This window comes from Sorex araneus, chromosome 8 (assembly GCF_027595985.1).
Source record: "Sorex araneus isolate mSorAra2 chromosome 8, mSorAra2.pri, whole genome shotgun sequence".
Taxonomy (NCBI): Eukaryota; Metazoa; Chordata; class Mammalia; order Eulipotyphla; family Soricidae; genus Sorex; species Sorex araneus.
The window spans coordinates 18,928-39,540 of record NC_073309.1 but is presented as its reverse complement, the minus strand read 5'-3'; the positions used below and the strand labels follow the sequence as shown (position 1 = coordinate 39,540).

The 20,613-nt window shown below is 45.0% G+C and overlaps 1 protein-coding gene across 1 annotated transcript in view; it reads right to left on the bottom strand.

Annotated features, from left to right (window-relative positions):
• Positions 1–18,728, bottom strand: part of PRDM7 (PR/SET domain 7) — a 45,842-nt gene extending 27,114 nt beyond the window's left edge. The window contains 1 exon segment of the mRNA XM_055145556.1: positions 18,723–18,728. Coding sequence (XP_055001531.1) covers positions 18,723–18,728 — 6 coding nt within the window.
• Between the last annotated feature and the right edge of the window lie 1,885 nt (positions 18,729–20,613).

The window sequence follows — 20,613 nt, the reverse complement described above, 5'->3', positions numbered from 1 at the left end:
AACGGCCCATGAGTTTGAGGAGCCCCAGTCATGGGAGGGGGAGCGGATTGGGGGCCCTGGGGCTGGCCCCGAATCCAGTTTCCCGGCCTGGCCCTCTGGCGGCACTCCGACATCCAATGGAAACCCTGTTTACACACAGGACAAGGAGTTTTAGGTCTGGGCCGCGTTTTTTTATTGGGGCAGTTTTTTGAAAAATGTCCAGGCTGCTGACAGCCAAAGCACAGCTTGTTCTGGCTGTTCGCTGGTTGAATGGCAAGTTGTTTGAAAGCAGCCCCTATAGCAAGCCCTATATTTTGTGTGGTGGGATCAACATCAGAGCATAGCCTGATGTATTCTGAAAGAGTCTTCCCACGCTTATGGGGGCGAAGTGCGGCCTGGCAGGTGGAGTTAGCATTCTCATAGGCCAGGTGGCGGATCAGCTCATTATCTGTCTCTTCGCTTCCCATAAGTTTTTCAGCTGCCTCCGTGAGGCGCCCAATGAAATCACTATAGGGCTCGTTAGCTCCCTGACGAACCTTAGCTAGGGATGTTACAACCGACCCTTTAGAGGGAAGCCTCCTCCAGGTCCGGAGGGCAGCCGTTTGTATCTGGGCAAGCAGCCCTGGGGGAAATTGAGCCTGTACCTCATTAGAATCGAAGGGTGCCTGGCCCTGAAATTTAGCAAAGACCCAGGATGAAGAAGAGCCTCCTGCCGAGACATTGCTGCGCGCCATGTCTTGGCATTGATCAGAATAATCAGTTTTCCACAAGAGATAGTCTCCTCTACTCAGAACAGACTTAGCGACTGAGAACCAGTCGTTCGGTGTGAGCCATCCCTCACTAAGGGAGTCCAAAAGGCCAAGCGTAAAAGGAGCAGTGGGGCCGCAAGAAGAGACAGCAGCCTTTAAATCTTTCAGGTCCCCGAATTTTAATCTATTGTAGCTCTGGCGGATTGGTGCTTGAGGAGTTACTTCCTGAGGGGGATTTATCTCTTCAGGATGTGTCCCTTCCTCAGGCTGATAGGCCTCCTCAGCTTCTCTATCTGAGGAATCATCATCGGGTCGAGCCGTGAAGGAGGTGGGGTAATTGAGGGCCCGAGAATGGGACCTGGTGACTGGGAAGGCAGCCACGGGCTTTAAAACTAAAGTGTGGCGGGGTGAAGGAGAGACCGAGCTTTTCTTACTAGGCCCTTGAGAGAGGCTAGGTCCTCGAGAGACGGTAGAAGGCTGCAGGGCACTCACGAGTTCCTTATCCAGCTGCCTTATTTGAGTCAAAAGTTGGACATATTCCTGCTTCTTTTGGAGAACTGCGCGTAAAGCAGCAGTGTCCCGGGCAAGCTGGCGACTGTCTCACTGGTGTCATAGGAGGAAGTAAAAAAGGCAGTGGCATGGGGCAGATAAGGGGGTGGCTGTTTTCTTAACGGGGGCCAAGGGGCTGAAGGCTGATACCTAGCTGCCTCATTTTCCAGTATAGCCCCGTCCTCCGGGGGCAGGGATTCGGGTTCCAGAGGGGAGGGATCAGAGATGTCAGAAATCACAGGATAGAGTCTCGGAGGCGCCTCTGCTTGGGAGGGCTCAGATAGGGGAGCAGGATGGTCAGAGTCTATAGTGGCAGAATTTGAGGAGTCAGCCTTCTGCATGGGAGGGGCCTCATTACCACAGACTGAGGGAGCCTTAGGACTCTTATATCTTTTCCTCAAAAAAGTCTCACATTCGGAAACAAGGCGCTGAATCTCCGGCTGTCTTTGTTGCATCTTAAGAGTCTCATTTATTAAGTTCCAATAAGAAAAGGCAGAAGTAGGGACTTTATCAGGACCATACCGTGCATAATAATCTTCCATACAATCACCTACTCTGGCCCATTTCTTTTCACTAATAATCCCCTCCTGAGGGAACCAGGGACAAATATCTTCTATAAAGAGAAAAAATTGCACTAGGTCTTTTTTCTTTACTTTTACTCCACGGTCTTTAAGGGAGTCTTTCAGGATATTGACAAAGGGCTCTTTTTTAGAAAGTGTTTGTCCCATAATTTTAGGGAGTAAGGGAGTGGAATTTATTTCTATCAGCGGGAAAAGCACCTTTCGAAAATGCAAATAGTAACAAAAATAAGGATAGTGAGAAAAACGATGCAAATAACGGGGATTTCCCAGGGGTGAACACAGACGAAGGAAACAGAAGATAAGCAGGCCATAAAACAAGAAGAGAAAAAAGAAAGGGGTACTGGAAGGCTGTTTCTGCCAACTAGACAGAAATGAGTACACAGGAGAAAGTGATTCAAGCTTCCAGCAGTGACTGTCTTCAATGGGAGGCTGTTTCTGCCAACTCGACAGAAATGAGAACACAGGAGAAAGGGATTCAACCTTCCACCAGTGACTGTCTTCACTGGGAGGCTGTTTCTGCCAACTCGACAGAAATGAGAACACAGGAGAAAGGGATTCAACCTTCCACCAGTGACTGTCTTCACTGGGAGGCTGTTTCTGCCAACTCGACAGAAATGAGAACACAGGAGAAAGGGATTCAACCTTCCACCAGTGACTGTCTTCACTGGGAGGCTGTTTCTGCCAACTAGACAGAAATGAGAACACAGGAGAAAGGGATTCAACCTTCCACCAGTGACTGTCTTCACTGGGAGGCTGTTTCTGCCAACTCGACAGAAATGAGGACACAGGAGAAAGGGATTCAACCTTCCACCAGTGACTGTCTTCACTGGGAGGCTGTTTCTGCCAACTCGACAGAAATGAGAACACAGGAGAAAGGGATTCAACCTTCCACCAGTGACTGTCTTCACTGGGAGGCTGTTTCTGCCAACTCGACAGAAATGAGAACACAGGAGAAAGAGATTCAAGCTTCCACCAGTGACTGTCTTCACTGGGAGGCTGTTTCTGCCAACTAGACAGAAATGAGTACACAGGAGAAAGGGATTCAAGCTTCCACCAGTGACTGTCTTCACTGGGAGGCTGTTTCTGCCAACTAGACAGAAATGAGTACACAGGAGAAAGGGATTCAAGCTTCCACCAGTGACTGTCTTCACTGGGAGGCTGTTTCTGCCAATTAGACAGAAATGAAAACATAGGACAAAGAGATTCAACCTTCCACCAGTGACTGTCTTCACTGGTAGGCTGTTTCTGAGCTAACTCGATGGCAATTAAAGTACAGAAAGAAATGGTCACTGGCAGGCTGTTTCTCTAACTCGGCGAAAATGAAAGCACAAAAGGCACAAGAAGGGTGGGGGGGACGGGGGCACTCATAACAAACCACTCAGATGCATGTCTGGCCAGTGAGGAACTTAGCCGTAGTGGATCAGCCTGAGAGGTGACTTACGGCCGGTGTCTAAACCAGCACCACCCTAGACCATATGTTCCTCGTGGAATCGCAGACAGCCCAATCGGACTCCGTAACCTTAAAGGGATCTTAAGGATGCCAAGTCGTGGAGCCACAGACTCAGTACAAGGACGAGGACGTCCAAGACTGCACAATCACACATACACACACACACACAAGACAAGGGAACTCAAGACTTTCCGCCAGTGACTGTCTCGTCCTTAACACTAGACTGTATACAAGTCTGGTCCCATGCCAGGGTGTGACGAGACTGTATTCAAGCCCGGTCCCAAACCAGGGTGTGCGCCAAGAGAGAGGCGACCCTCAGGGTGTGCGCCAAGAGAGAGGCGACCCTCAGATATACTCACCTTCTTCGTGAGTTTGTCGGCCGACGTGAACTTGACCGGGCGTTCGGTGATCCCCTATTGCCCCACGCTGGGCGCCAGGTGTGGGGGCCCTGCCCTGTCCTTTGTGGGACTGAGAAGGGGACGCAGCCGAATGAACAGACGCAGAGACAAAAGGAGGAGGAAAGAGAGAGAGAAAAGGGGCTTTTATTCACTGGCAGCTACAGCATTTATACCTGCCTGCTGGGAGGCAGTGGTATGGTATACGTGCCTGGACCCCCGTATGGGTAGTGGTCAATCATAGATAAACAATGGCGGGGCAGTAAGGTCAGCAAGGTCAGCAATGGCAGGAAGTTTAAGTAGGCCTCTGTTTGAAAGAAGCCAGGCTCTGTAAAAATGGCTCCTTACGTCTGGCTTCCTATATCTGGCTTCCTACATCTGGCTTCCTACAATAATATTAATTATTTTGTATGGACACAATAAGAGATGCATTAAAGCTTATAGAATTGCTCTCCTGGGGCCATCTCAATCTCAGACTACAGTGCTCAGGCCAGATCAGTCTTTCCTATCCCAGTCTCATAATTACTATTGGATCATGACAGCATTTGTCTATGATCAAGCTCTTAACTTATAGTTAAGAATTAGGCACTTTGGCCAGGCCCATCTCGATGCCAGGGTAGCACATAACTCACCGCTTGCGGGATCGAGGGCGGGGAAGTACCGGTCTCCGCCCACATCGGACACTTAAAGAGAGTGCAGCCACGTGGGCTTTCCCATTTCTCCGCGCCCGCACCCCCAGAATGACTGACGAAGAGGACGGAGCTGCTTGGGACACCGGCAGCCCACCAGCAACCTGCAGTATGTGACTTGAGAGTTTCCGCCAGGTCCCCCGAGCGGGGGCCTGGCGTTTCTCTTTTTTTTTTTTCTTTAATCTATCTCTCTTCCCCTCAACCTCTGGGCACAGCACAGCATCTATCCCACTTCTGAGCACAAAATGGAGAGACGCACCCAAGTGCGTGGCGCGGCTGGCGGGGGATCGAGGGCGGGGAAGTACCGGTCTCCGCCCACATCGGACACTTAAAGAGAGTGCAGCCACGTGGGCTTTCCCATTTCTCCGCGCCCGCACCCCCAGAATGACTGACGAAGAGGACGGAGCTGCTTGGGACACCGGCAGCCCACCAGCAACCTGCAGTATGTGACTTGAGAGTTTCCGCCAGGTCCCCCGTGCGGAAATCTCTCTCTCTCTCTCCTTCAACTTTCTCCCTGGACTTTAGTATCAGCAGTATGTAATGGTTCCTTCTTAATGGGTCGGACTTTTGTGGGTGTTCCTAACAAGAATAGTAAGTATTTTGTTGAAATATTGAAGGCAATCAAAATGGTAGCCATCTCTCTAGACTGAACTAAGCTATATCCCCACGCTGGCTGAGAAGAAATATCCTTCTTTCTCGGGAAGAAACGTGGCGTGGTGTCAAACATAGTGTGATGTCCATTAAGCAAACAGACCTGGTGGCGTGGGAATGGGAAATAAGGGGAAAAATTAGGTACATGGACCAGCGGGACGCTGGTGGTATCTCGAGCCGGAGCCGATATCAGCGCAAGAGCTTTGGTTCCAGAAACTGCTTCCAGACACCCTACTAGACTATCAACTAAGCCAGAGCCCCACGCCGGCTGATGACGGGAAATAACCATCCTCTTCGGGTTTTTTTCCCTTTGTCAGACAGCGTGGCGATTACTAAACAGGCGTGAACTCGGTGGCGCGGGGCAAGGGGGAAAAAGAAAAGTTATGTAACAAACAGCAGGACTTAATATCTCTATATGCTTAGTAATGGAGAATTATCAAATGCCTCATTGGCAATAGGACTGTCTTTTTCTTTTTGGGGGGAAACCCCAGCAACGGTAGTGAGTTGTGTGTTGAAACATGGAATGTAATCGAGATAAGCGCAAATGAAGTGAAACCTATCACGTATAAGGGTGGGGACTAGGGAGGTGGGAGGGGGCGGCAGATAGACTGGGGGGGTTGGGAATGTAAGATGGGCACTGGTGAAGGAAGGGGTATTTGAATATTGTATAACTGACATAATCCTGAGAACTTTGTAACCCTCCACTTGGTGATTCAATTAAAAAAAAAAAAATAACTCACCGCTTGCCCTGGATCCTTCCCGTCCCACGTCGGGGACCCTACTTTGGGGTGCTAGGAACTGAGGGCAACTGAGGCTTAAGTGGAGAAAGCAGATGCCCAGGAGGGAATAACATTTGAGGCCAATTAAGTCTTAAGTTATAAAAACATAATATTGTCTTCTTGTGTCTATACAAAAAAGACATAGCTTTAAAGTAAATTATTCAAAAGGCATAAAGAGGAGAGAAAGGCAATGTTATAATATTCAGTGTCCTAGGAAGTTCTGACCTTACCAATTAACAGAGTTTGATTAAGGGAAGAGCAGATAAACTGGTAGAAATGGTTACAGATAAACAAAGGAATGGGAGTGACTCGGGAGCACTTTGATGGGTGTGACTGATAAACCTAAGCTCCTAGTGGCAAGGGGGAAAGGACAAACCAATGATATCCAACACCACCCCACCTCTGTGGCAGGGCATTCCTTTTTGATTTCTCTCCTTTTGGATGTTGTGGTTTGTAGTAGAGATATTAAGTGGCCATCATGTTTGTTCTATATTCTACTTTCAGCTCACCTCTCCCATCCCGAGTGGGCCCTCCTAGCACCCTTTACTTGGTGGTCCCTTCTCTATCTGAAGTGCCTTTTCCCCAGCATGCAAGGCCAGCTTCTAAGCTGTGGACTAATCCTCCTGGTACTTAACTCTACTGTTCTTGGGTGTCAGTCTCCCATTCTGTTACTTTATATTCCACAAATGAGTGCAATCTTTCTATGTCTGTCTCTCTCTTTCTGACTCATTTCACTTAACATGGTACTTTCCATGTTGATATACCTATATGCAAAATTCATGACTTCATCTTTTCTAACAGCTGCATAGTATTCCATTCTGTAGATGTACCAAAGTTTCCTTAACTAGTCATCTGTTCTTGGGCACTGTTCTTGGGCACTTGGATTTTTTCCAGATTCTGGCTATTGTAAATAGTGCTGCAATGAACATGTAAGTGCATATGTCATTTCTACTATACTTTTTTTCATCTCTGGGATATATTTCCAGAAGTGGTATTGCTGGGTCAAATGGGAGCTCAGTTTCTAATTTTTTTGAGAAGTATCCATCCTATTTTCCAAAAGGGCTGAGACATTCGGCATGTCTGTGCATGATTGATTTCTATCTTCAGTGCTTTCTAGTCTGAAAAGGTAGTTGATACAATTTCTATCTTCATGATTCTATTAGGGTATGTTTTGTGACCCAGCACGTGGTCTATTTTGGAAAATGTTCTTTGTGCACTGGAAAAAAATGTGTATTAAAGCCCTGTATACATTAGCCCTCTTTCTTCTATCTCTTCCTTCAAAGCCAGTGTTTCCTTGCTGAGTTTTAATCTTGTTGATCTCTCTAGAGGTGAGAGGGCAGTGTTGAAGTCTCCAACTACTATTGTGTTGCTAGCAATGTCCTTGTTAAAATTTGTTAGCAGTTGTTTTAAGTATTTAGCCAGTCCCTCATTAGGTGCGTACATGTTTAGCAGTGTGATTTCTACCTGCTGTACATATCCCTTGATGAGTAGAAAATAGCCTTCACTGTCCCTTCTAATCTTTTTCAACCAGAAATCTGTGTTGTTGGATACCAGTATGGCCACCCCGGCTTTTTTGAGGGATTTGTTTGCTTGCAGATTTGTTTTCCAACTTTGACAATGAGTCTGTGTTTGCTCTGTTTAGCTGTGTTTTTTGTAGGCAGCAGAATGTTGGATTCATTTTCCAAATCAATTTTGCCACTCTGTGTCCATTAATAGGTACATTTAGACCAAATAGGGTTAGGGTTTAAGGTTAGGGTTAGGGTTAGGTTGAGAGAGAGGATGAGGGTGAGGGTAGGGGTTAGGGTGAGGGTTAAGGTGAGGGTGAGGGTTAAGGTGAGGGTGAGGGTAGGGGTTAGGGTGAGGGAGAGGGTGAGGGTTTAGGGTGAGGGTGAGGGTGAGGGTTAGGGTTAGGGTTAGCAAGGGTTCGGGTTAGGGTTAGGGTTAGGGTTAGGGTTAGGGTTCGGGTTCGGGTTAGGGTTAGGGTTAGGGCTAGGGCTAGGGTTAGGGCTAGGGCTAGGGCTAGGGCTAGGGTTAGGGTTCGGGTTCGGGTTCGGGTTAGGGTTCGGGTTCGGGTTAGGGTTCGGGTTCGGGTTAGGGTTCGGGTTAGGGTTCGGGTTCGGGTTAGGGTTCGGGTTCGGGTTCGGGTTAGGGTTCGGGTTCGGGTTCGGGTTCGGGTTCGGGTTCGGGTTCGGGTTAGGGTTAGGGTTCGGGTTAGGGTTCGGGTTCGGGTTAGGGTTAGGGTTTAGGGTTAGGGTTCGGGTTAGGGTTAGGGTTAGGGTTAGGGTTGTTAGCATTAGGGTTAGGGTTAGGGTTAGGGTTGGGGTTGGGGTTGGGGTTAGGGTTAGGGTTAGGGTTTTGTTACGATCTGGAAGCAACTGAGAATGGTCAGTGTATAAATCCATCTACAGGATTTATAGCAATTATATGCCTATCCTTCCTGTTTTACAAAGTGATTTTATGATATGTGAACAGTATGTTCTCTGGGGATAGAAATTTGAATATCCTTATGCTGTGCTCTTAAATATATTTTTATTTTTTAAATTTTGTTAAGGCACCGTGGTTTACAAAGTTATCCATAGTTGAATTGTAGACATGCAAACTGCAGCACTGATCCCAGCACCAGTCTCAACCTTCCTCCATCAATATTCCCAGGTTCTCTTCCCCACCAACCCCACCCAGCCTACCTTCTTCTTTGTTAAAGTTTGGGTCTCTTGATCCCGTCATTGTTGACTCTGTATTTTGGATATTTACTCTATTATTCCTTAACACCACATTTGTACCTTAGTCCTCTGTTTCTTATCTGTCTCTTCTCCCATTCCCCTCCATCTTTTTGTTTCTTTCTCTTCCTTATACTTGGGGGCCGAGGTTGATTTGGGTATCTTCCCTTTAAAACATTGCATTTCCTCACCAAGTTATTCTAAATACCACATATAAGTGATATTATCCTGTGTTTATCCTTCTTCGTCTGGCTTATCATTTAAAATGTCTTCTAGTTCTATCCATGTTGCCATAAATTGCTGTGCATTTTTACCATTGAACTTAAAAACATAAACAAAAAAATGTTTTAAGTATAGAGACTTATTTTGTCGATTTTTAAAAAATGGACAATGTTTTTTTACTGAACTGAAAGTTTCTTTGTATAGGAATATGACTTAGAGAAAGCTTCTATATACCATAATGTACTCAGACAATAAGCTATGTGGAGATTCACTGACCCTAAGTGCCAAGAAGAGGGAGAGATGAGACTAAGCATTATGTAAGCATTCCCATTTTTAAGAAAAAATTAAGGAGCAGGATATAAGGGCCAGAGTGATAGTATAGTCAGTAGAACACTTGCTTTGAACCCATCAACCTAGGTTTGATCCTCAGCACACCATATGGTCCTTTGAGCCCACCAGGAGTGGTTCCTGAGTGTAGAGGCAGAAGTAAGCCCTGAACATCACCAGAGAAGGAGGAGGAGGAGGAGGAGGAGGAGGAGGAGGAGGAGGAGGAGGAGGAGGAGGAGGAGGAGGAGGAGGAGGAGGAGGAGGAGGATTGTGGTGGTGTGGGATGGGGTGGGAACAAAGACTTGGTATGGTGGGAGTGGCCAGAAGAAGCAGCTCTGAGACTCCTAGGAATGCAGGGCCTGCCATTTGTCCAGAGACTCACATTCAAAAGTCATCTGGGAGCCACTTTTCAGCCATCATGTCTTCAAGTTCATTGGCATTTAAATCTGTAAAGCCCGACTTCTTAGAGATATAAACCTTCTGGTATCCAGGGCACCTAAATTTAACCCTATGCAAAGCCTCAATCACAATGTTCTTGTTCTGAAGTTTGTGTAGATGGACATGATGACTTGACCAATGTGAATCTTGGTGACCATGTCCTGGGACTTTTCAAAAGCATCCACATAACTATTAGAGTCTCGATATTAGGGCCAATGTACACCAAAAAGGACTCTCTCCAAGTTCCCTTAGAATAGCCTATACAAGCAGCAGACTAATACACAACCAAGAAGGCCTCTTGATGCTTTAGAAGTTGGTGGTCCCCCACATGTGGCTTATGTGAAGCAGGGAGGAGAGAGATGGTCACTTTCTTCCGATCTGCCTTTGCCACCTGGTGTCTGCTGGGAAGACTAGGACTGATCAAGTCTGCAATAAAGACTAGGACTAATTAGCCTCTGCACAGCATCTTCAGATCTTCAGAGCTGACACAGTAAACTCCTGGTGGCCCTTTATCAGCAGGAGATGTAATTATATCAGAAGGACACCCATTCTTCCACAAATTGCCTCTCACCCCTCCAACCAGAACCCTGCTGTGTTACTGCTGACGTACACACATCTTCCAGTAGAGGTGGTACTTCATGGTTCCCTTGGATTCCTTGGTTTGCTACAATTTATGCTTTGATTAAAAATGTGCTGTCGGGTGAAACATGCCATTCAGGAAGGGTTCTTTGTTAATTAGTAAGACAAATCAGGTCAAATGTTTTGCATAAAGATTTTGCATGTCTGCAATTCTGAAATGGCTCAAATTTGACTCCTTAAGTGATTTTGTTATAAATGATAGAGATAAAAAGAAATCTAAATTTTTGGCAAAGTTCTGGAAATGATGGCAAGAGACAGATTTTTTTCTTCATTAACATTGTTTAACAAAGCGTGCATTATAGAAATAATTATTTTTAAATAATAGGAATTTCAAAATCACTTTCTTTGTGTAAATTTAAAGTAGCAGTTTCTGGTAAGAGATTTCTTGACCCTTCCTGTTCTTTGGGGCCAATATTGCATAAGACTTAGATCCTTTCTGGACAAGAGTCCCTAGAGGGCTGGCTCCATGATGTCAGACGTTTCACAGTTAATACGCAGTTAATCTCTCCTCTCTCTAAGAGGACAGGACTTCCTGTCTGTGCTCATTGCCTTCCTGACAGATGCTGCAGACACTTCTACTCAATGCCAAGAATGTAGTGCCCTGGCAGTGTGTGGCCAAGAGTGTGTGGGCAAGAGGAACAGTATAAGAATCACTGGAGTCCCTGAGAATAGGAAGAAAAATCAGTGAAGAACTGCAAATGAAAGAAATCCTAGTTACGAATTTCCCAGAGATAATATAGAGATAGCACAGAGGGTAGGGCACTTGACTTACATGTGTTCAACTCGTGTTCAGTTCTTGGTACCCCACACGGTCCCCTGAGCAGAGAATCAGGAGTCCCTGAGCATAGAGCCAAGAGTAAGACCTGAGAATCTCTGGGTGTGGCCCAAAAAACAAAATAACAAGAGTTTTCCAGAGTTGAGGACTGCAGCAACCAAGAACAAAGAGGCCAGAAGGGTTCCAGCAAAAAAGACCCAAATAGAAAGACCTAAGACTCATTATAAACCAAGTGGCAAAATTCAAAGATAGAGACAGAATATTGAAAGTAACAAGATCAAGACAGGAACATACAAAGAAAAGTCCGTAAGATTCACAGCTGAACTATCACGTAAGACTCCATCAGTGAGAAGAGAGTGAAGGTCCATAGTAGAAAAAATTCAATAAAATGAACACCACTCCAAGAATATTTTATCGAGCTAGATTATCTTTAAGATTAGAAAGAATGATACAGAGCCTCATGGCTAGGCAATAGCTTAGAAAGTTCATAGTCTTGAGCCAGTTTTGCAGTGTGTTAAAGGAGCATCTTTAAAAGACAGGACACACTTTCCAGCACGTCATTAAGCATGACATTCACTCATGGTGCATATGTTTGCCTGCTACTAGATTAATAAAGGTATGTTTACTCCTAGTTTACTAAGTAATTTTACTCATTTTAATAAATCATCAATGTATAATTTGTATTGAATGTTCTATGTCTGGTCAATTTTTATCCATATATATTTATTACAATATTTTACTTATAATATAGACACTTGGTATATATTTATAACACAAAGCCTATATTCCCTTTTAAGTAAAAAACACATTTTTATACTTTTGTAGGCCTATTAAGATTTTCCATGTAAGAGAGTATCAGGCTAAGTGAAATGAGTCAGAAAGAGAGGGACAGACATAGAGGGACTGCACTCATTTGTGGAGTGTAGGGTAGCATCACATGAGGCTGACACCCAAGGACGGTAGATACAAGGGCCAGGGGGATTGCCCCATATCTGAAAGACTGCTTCATGAGCGGAAGGGAGAAGGCAGATGGAATAGAGAAGGGATCACTAAGAAAATGATGGCTGGAGGAACCAGTTGGGATGGGAGATGCATGCCGAAAGTAGATAATGCACCAAACATGATGACCTCTCAGTGTCTGTGTTGCAAGCTATAATGCCCGAAAGTATAGAGAGAGTATGGGGAAAACTGTCTGCCTTAGAGGCAGGGAGAGGGTGGGAAAGGGGGGAGGGTATACCAGGGATATTGGTGGTGGGGAATGTGCACTGGTGGAGAAATGGGAGTTCGATCATTGTGAGATTGTAACCCAAACATGAAAGCTTGTAACTATCTCACAGTGATTCGATAAAATTTAAAAAATTAAAAACAAAAAAGATTTTCTATGTAAAATTTTCTTAATTTTCCTCTTCTCTTACTACATTGTGTATTTGTAAGATTTATCTATTTCATGTAAATTTTTAAATGTGCTAGCATAAAATTATTTACACTATTAATTTTTAGAATTTATATGCCTACTAAAAGAGAAAGATACACTTTGAAAGAATTTTTTCAACTTATCATTGACTTAAAAGTTTGTGAAATTTTAGGATTTTTAGCTTTAATCATCATATGTAGGTGTCACCTCTTCCTTAAGAAAAATCTCTTTCCACATGTGGGATATAAGAAAAACATAGTCAGGGAACATCAAATGACATAATCAGAATTGGAGACTTTGTCTACAGAACTGAAATTATATGGGAGGGGACATTTGAGAGGGACACTGGTGGAGGGATGCAGGTTCTTTGTTAATGGGTGTGATGTCGAAATGATATATTCATGAAAAGTACAATCAGAAATATTTTAAATCCCCACACTTTAATAAAAATAGGGGAAAATTGTAAAAAATACAAAAGTGTGCGTGCAGAAGTGGGTGATGTGTGTGTGTTATTCACGGGCTCTCGGGGCAGTGCTCTCTCTCTCTGCTCACATTCAGTGCTCTCGAGCTGCTGTATATGGACTGGATCCGGATGGTTCCTCCCTGTGCTCTGATTCTGTGTGTGCCTCTGTGTTCTCTTCTGTCTGTCTCTCTATCTCTGTCTTTGTCTCTGTAGTCTCTCCTCTGGTCTCTTCCGACCTCTCTCCATCTGTTGTCTCTCCTCTGATCTCTTCCAATCTTTCCTCTTCCGATCTCTCTCTGGAGCCCTTCTGCTTCTCTCTCTGGAGCCCTTCTCGCTCTCACCTCTGACTCTGATTCTTTCTTCTGACTCGCTTTATGCTCTTTCTTTCCCCTGCTTCTGGCTCCAATGACTCCCTGATTCTCTTTAGCTTTGTGCTCTGCTTCTGTGTCTTCTCCCCTACTTCTCTTACAGTCTTAGTTTATATAGCAACCACATAGGGTGGTGAAACAAAGATGGGTTGAACATTAACAAATCAACAAAGAGGGGTAAGACCACTCCTCCGGGAGATTAACAAAATCTCATCTAAGGAGATTACTCCAGATTACTAGGAGATCGGCTTAAGGGCAGGACCCCATCCAGGGTGTGTCCCTTTCTTCCTTCCTCAGCTAGTAATCCACTTAAATAGTTATAGTAAATTTACTTCTAATATTTCTAGCAATGTCATTCTGTATGAGCACAGTAAGAGATTTATCAAAACTTAAAGTTTGGTTCTTCCTGAGGACATTCACTATATATTCCAGACCACAGTCCTCAGGCCAGGTTAGTCTTCCTAACCCCAGCAGGGTCCTAATCTCGTCGATACTTTTGGATCATGACAGCATTTGTCTATGACCATGTACTCAACTTATAGTTGAGTATTGTGGTGCTTTGGCCTGGGCCATTTCAATGCCAGGGTAGCTCACAGCTTGCCCTGGGTCCATTCCACCCCTTGTCAGAACCATGTTTTTGGGGTGCTAGGAACTAAGGGCAACTGAGTTGAGAAAGCAGTTGCCCAGGAGTAAATATTATTGGAGTCAATCAGCTCCCAAGTTACAAACTATAATATTAACTGTCTTCCTGTGTCCATACAGAAAGGACATTGCTTTCAGGTAAACCAAGTTCCCTGCGGCAAGGCTAAAAGGACAAACCCAATGTTACCCTACAGAAAATAAATGAATAAAACAAGGCCATAATACCAAGAACATCTTCTAGATGTTATGACTTTATGACATGTCTTGAATTGTGCCTTTCAGTTTTCCTGCATTATCTCTTAGTGTTCACAATAACTTACTTAGTGGGAACTGCTATTCTCATGATTAGATACAGAGGTTGAGTAAGTCAGTTGACAATGCAACTACAGAATGCAGAGATCAGCAGGATGGAAAAAGACACCTTTAATCCATTGGTTTCATGGTTTACTATTCAGTGATAAAGAAATAAGTGCTGACACAAGCCACAACATGGGCCAACTCAAGAACATCCTGCTAAGTGAAACAAGCCAGATAAGATGGTCTTGATCCCCACCCCGATTACTTCTGTGTGTGAAATATCTGGACTCAATTATTCTATCACTTCACTTGTATCATGTGTCATCCCGTTGATCTTCGATTTGCTTGAGTGGGCGTCAGTAACGTATCCATTTGTCCCTGTCACGTGCTAGTGCAGCCCAATGATATTTGCTCGCTCCAGGAACAGGAAGAGCCTCAAATTGTTCATTCAGGGATTTGACAAAGAAATCTGACCATCTAGTTGTTGGGCGGCCACGCGGTCTTCTGACGTCCCGTGGAATCCAGTTGGTAACAGCTCTAGTCCATCAGTCCTCTCTAAATCGCATTACATGTCCAGCCCATCTGATTTTTGACGCCTTGGCAAACGAGACAGCGTCCCTGATTCTTGACTGTTGACGGAGGTCAGAACTCCGGATTCCTTCTCTCACTTGAGTGAGTTGTGATACTCCTAGCATAGCTCTTTCGATTCCTCTTTGGGATACCCTAATAGCGTTCTCATCCTGTTTGCATAGGGTCCAGGTCTCTGAGACATATGATAGTGCAGGAAGAACAGTGGAATCGAAAAGATGTACCTGGAATCAGAGGTTCTTCATTCTCTTAACCACCTCTTCGATGCTCTTGAAGGCATTCCACGCTGCTCTCTTCCTCCTGCACAGTTCTGGCACCAAGTCGTTCCTCATGTTGATTTCTCGACCCAGGTACACATACCTGCTGCATTCGGAGATGTTTGTTCCACTGAGAGCAAATGGAGCTTCAGGGACCAGTTTGTTTTTCATGAACATCATCTTGTTGAGATTCAGCTGCAATCTGACCTTTCCACACTCGTGGTCGAAGTTGGCTAGCATTTGTGCCACTTGACTAATGTTTGGTGTTATGAGAACTATGTCATCAGCGAAGCGGAGGTGGTGTAATTGCCGACCGTCTATCTTCACTCCCATTCTTTCCCATGCCAGTTGTCACATGATGTTCTCGAGGGTGGCACTGAAGAGTTTCAGTGAAATGTTATCACCCTGCTGCACCCCTCTCTTTAAATCAATGATCACTTCCTCATAGAATGGTGAGATCCTGGTGGTGAATCCACAATACAGCTCACGGAGGATTTTTCATTCGAATGCCTAACAACCCAAATCGTACGATTATGCTTGAATAGATGTGGCTCACTGTCTGCAGTTTCTATTTTCGTCGCCTATGCACCAACTTCCAACTACAATGAAGAAGAAATTGAGAGGTCCTACATGGAACTGGAAAAGTTCTATAAAGAAGACCACACTTTCTACAAGATCATTGTTGGTGATTTTAATGCCAAGATAGGTCCGAGAAGGTCGCCCAAAGAACTCCACATTGGGACCCATGGCCTATAATGGAACTATCAGGGTGAGAAACTGAATCAATCATGTCGACCAAGACCATCCATGGTAACTCACAGTTCCAGAATGTCGAATCTAAATGCTGGACATGGGAGTCTCCTGGTGGACAGTTCCACAATGAAATTGACCACATCATATTCAATCAAAGGTTTTGAGTGACCGATGTCGCAGTTGTCCCAAACTTCCAAACGGGATCGGACTACTGTCTCCTTCGTGCAAAATTCTACTCCACAGAGCGGGGAGAAAAGTCTGCAAAATTTAAGTCTAAGAAGAGAACTCCCAGAATGACCACCAACTGGGAGCTCTTTGGCACTACTGCAGCAACGTGGGAAGATGCCGTCCTTGACAACATCGACGAGGAATACGACCTACTGGTTCAGCACCTCCATGTCCGTGTGAAGAATGCCGAGGGTGAGAAAGCCGCAAACAAACGCCTGTCCTCAGAAACTCTCGAGCTCATTCATCAACGTGGTTTGGCGCGAGCCTCAAGCAACCACAAACTAACGTCCGAGCTCACAAGCTGTGCAGAGATGCGATAAAGGAAGACCTCAAAGAGAGAAGAGCAGCAGTGTTGGCCAGTGCAGCAGAAACCGGGAAAAGTATTCGCAATGTTTGCCTATCCTTCGCCAACTACAGGACCAAGATGACTGCCTCCCGACATCCTGATGGATCTATCACATCTTCCAGAAAGGCAGTGGAGAGGATTATTCATGACTTCTACTCGTATCTCTTTGACAGCCATGTCCACCTGCCACATACCGAATTCCTCAGGATAGATATGTCGTTCCCAACGTCCTCCCTTCTGAAATCCGACATGCCATTTCATTGGTAAAGACGCATACAGCGCCTGGTCCGGCCAAGGTCAGACCCGAATACCTAAAGAATCTGCTGCCAGTACTCATCAATACACTGGCTCGACTCTTCACACGCTACCTGTCTGAATGCAAGGTTCCATCTCAGTGGAAAACCAGTAGGACCGTTCTGTTATACAAGAAGGGAGACATCCATGACATTGGCAACCAATCTGTCTGCTGTCTGTCGTCTACAAGTTGTTCACTCGTGTCATCCTGAATAGAATAGGCAGAACACTAGACAAAGGACAACCATGCAGGCAAGCCGAGTTCCGAAGGGGATTCAGCAAGATAGACCATATCCACACAGTGACCAAACTCATTGAAGTTTCTCGAGAGTTCAAGATGCCGCTCTGCCTAACGTTCATCGACATAAAGAAGGCCTTCGATTCTGTTGAGACTGAAGCGGTCATCGAAGCCCCAGCCAAACAGGGCGTTCAAACACAATTATTCTATAGGCAGAAGAAATCACACAAGTGTCTGCTAGGCCCACAGAAAGGGAGTGAATGGGGAAAACCTTTGTATTATTTTCCTTTGGTATGATGGGAATGTTTTGGCAATAGAAAGAGGTTTTAGACCATTGTGGATATACCAACTTCCTGAATTATTCACTCTACAATAGTTAATTTTATATGCGGATTTATCTTCAATATTTTTTCAATAGTAGAATAAGTGTTAAACAACACAGTGTTCATCAAGAAGTTGTTATATCATGGTTCTCCAAATGTTGTTATTAATCAGTCTCACAACCTTTGGAAGGTTGTTAGAAAGGCCAACAGGAAGCCAACCCCTTGTGAAGCAGAGATCAAAGGGGCTCTGATGCTGAAAACCAGCAAGCCAGATTTTCACAAGGCCTTTGGGATCTAGTGTGCTAGGACTGAGGGCCACTGCCCTGTGCCCCGAAATCAAAACAGAACCTTTCTCAACAACACTCAGGCAAGTTCAGTGAAAACTGACACACAGGCAGCTGGACTCCCTGGAATCGGGAGGTTAAGTTTGAGGTGGGTGTGGTGGCGAGTGATGATGTCACCACTCCTCTCCAGCACTGACTGGTCAAGAATGAGCTGGGACTCTGTGCTATCAGGGGGCAGCCTTAGCAAGCCCGCCACTTTCACCTCCCTCCCTCCTCGGGACACCGGGCTGCTGACCCTGTGCTCGCTGACCAGCTAAGACCAGATCACAGTTTCTCTAAAACAAAGCAGGAGAGTTGAGGACTGAGCCAATAATAATTCTGTCCATGTTCCCAGGTTCCAGTGAGCTCCAAATTTATTCCCAGTGCAGCCAATGTTTTTAAAAGGCAGTTAGGTATAGAATCAGAATTAAGTTTATTTTTATTCTAGTTTTAGAGGTCTTCCAGGACAAAATTCTTGAAGGAGTAGTTAATTCTAGAGTGTCTAATGAAATAGAAAAAAAAATACCTTCACACACACAGTTACCCTTGGCCCTTCCCACTTGCTCGGCACTGCTTCTCAAACTCTCAAAATTCAGAATTGTTAGGTTCAAAATTCCAGTTCCTATTTTTACAGGTTTCACCCATAAAAACCTGACTCTAAAACCTGAGACAGGGAGAGATCTCACACACACACACACACATACATATATATATATAAAATATATGTGCTTATATAAACAACAATAATGATTTTCTCCAACAATGTAGTCTAAGAAAATTGAGTGTTACTGCTGAGAATCTTACAAGGTTCATGACCTTCTTAATACCTATTCAAGAATATTTATTGAAACTTTAATGAATTAAGGTGGCATCCCTAACTGGGATTGTGGCAGGGAGCAAAATAATGTTCCTACTTTCCAGAAGTTTTTGAAGATAAGCTTCAGGTTATGCTGGTCTAAACACTAGGTGAGTAGCTGTGGAGGATTCATCTTTGACACTCGCTGTGCTTGGCTCTGGGAAAGCTAACTACTAGGCTCTGCTTGTTTAGTCTTCACTCTGTGCTGAACTTTGCAAGTACATTTCCTATAATGAGCAGATGTGATGTGAAACTCAGAGGGGTAGAGTCACTTGTCCAGAGTCACACAGCTAAGGGAAATGGCAGCTGAGCAGGAGTAGTTCTGGTCATCAGACTCAAACTTCCCGCTCAGCACATTTCACTTCTCTTCTCGCCACAGGGAAGTGCCTTACCTTCATTCCGCCCCCCTTTTTCCCAAATGAGAATAATTTTAGTCTTTTTTTTTTTTTTTTTGCTTTTTGGGTCACACCTGGCTCTGCACAGGGGTTACTCCTGGCTCTGCACTCAGGAATTACCCCTGGCGGTGCTCAGGGGACCATATGGGATGCTGGGGATCGAACCCAGGTCGGCCGCGTGCAAGGCAAACGCCCTACCCGCTGTGCTATCGCTCCAGCCCTAATTTTAATCTTTCAATGCCAAATACATAAATAGAAGTAATTCAACATTCCCAAATCTTATATTCGAGGAGTGCTGTATTATGATTTCAGAAGAAAATTATTTTAGTTTTCCTTCCCTCAAAGTAAGGATTAATGCAGTTACAAAATGAGGACAGTATAAAAAGGTGTTTTTTTGTCATTCATTAAATATTACCTGAGCAGCTGTATCTTAAGACAAACACAGAGGAACTGGCCTACCCAATCCACATCTTTGGAATGACAAGCTGGTGTAGAGACTAATTTTGGGTTGGAATGGTGTTCTGTAGGGGAGAGACTGACCCGAGCTCAGGGTGAGTTGTGGCTGGGACAAGAGAGCCTCCAGGGAGTCTTGAGGGCAGCATTCTGCACTGAAGTGATGCTGACCACTGAGGAAGGAGCGGCAGCTAAGGCCTTGTGTGGGAAGGAGTCTTAGCAAAGAAAACGCAGTGCCAAGGCCTTGAGACAGGGAGGCACAGGCTGGCTGGAGGAGAGGAGAGAGGCTTGGTGGCAGGAGCAGACAGGCTGTCTGGTTGGGAAGCAGAGGGCCCCTGCACCACATCTCCAGCCCCTGGAAAGCTTATCAACAAGAGAAGGAAAGTATCAAATCACTGCAATCCATCCAGATATAACCATTGTTAATGTTCTGCTTTGGAGTCTTCAAACCTTTTTATCTATGCACCCATATTAACAAGCATGGAGCTATTGTACATTGTACGTTTGGTGTACATTGAGCTATTAACTTTTCAAATTAAAATGAGAATACTGTATGATTTTAGTCTATTTTTTCTCTCAACAATGTAGGTTAAGCCTCACTTTAGCTCAGTGAATATGGTTTTATATCATTATTTCATTGAATTCGGGGTATTCCATTCTTTGAAGAGATCAAAATATATTTGGTCAATTTATGAAGATGGAAAGATTGTCTCTTTCCTCCACTTGTGGACAAACTATAGCTACAGCACCCCCTCACGCAACCCCTCACACACCCTAAATTTTCCTTCCCACTCAATGTAGCCAGATTCTCTTTTTCCTCACTCTTAGTTCATCCCAAAGCCCTGGCCTGCCCCTGATCTTACTCCTGGTGTCTGAGTGCCAGTCTGGTCGAAAAAGATGTAAGGCTTGGTTTTGGCAGGGGTGAGGATGCGATTTTTACCCTGATCCAAAACAGATGGAGGAACCCGGGAGATATCAGAATAAAAAGAGATTTGGCAGCTGGGTCTCCCTTTGGGAATCATGGAGGCCAGGAATGATGAGCTAAAAGTTAAAAAAAAAAAATAATGGCTCATTTGCTCTGACAGAAGCATGTGTGTGTGTTGCTGAATCTCAATGTGGACTTTCAGGGAAGCCCTTGCCACAGCATCATGGGGAGCACTGGGTCGTCAGCCCATCTCCCACCCACCTCCACTTTCCTGACCACACTCCAACAGGCTTCCTTCCTCCTCTCTCCCACCTTGTTCAGCCTATCCTTTGGGGCTCCGTTGGGGCTGGACTTCCAAGGGGGGTCTCATTCCACTGTCCCTCCGCATGAAGCTATCACCAAATCCCTTTGTGAAGTGGTATTCTCCTTTGCACCCCAAAGCTCCCTGTCAAATCTCCTTCAACATTCTCGTTAGTGACTATAACAAGTACCCTACTTTTTAATCCTGTT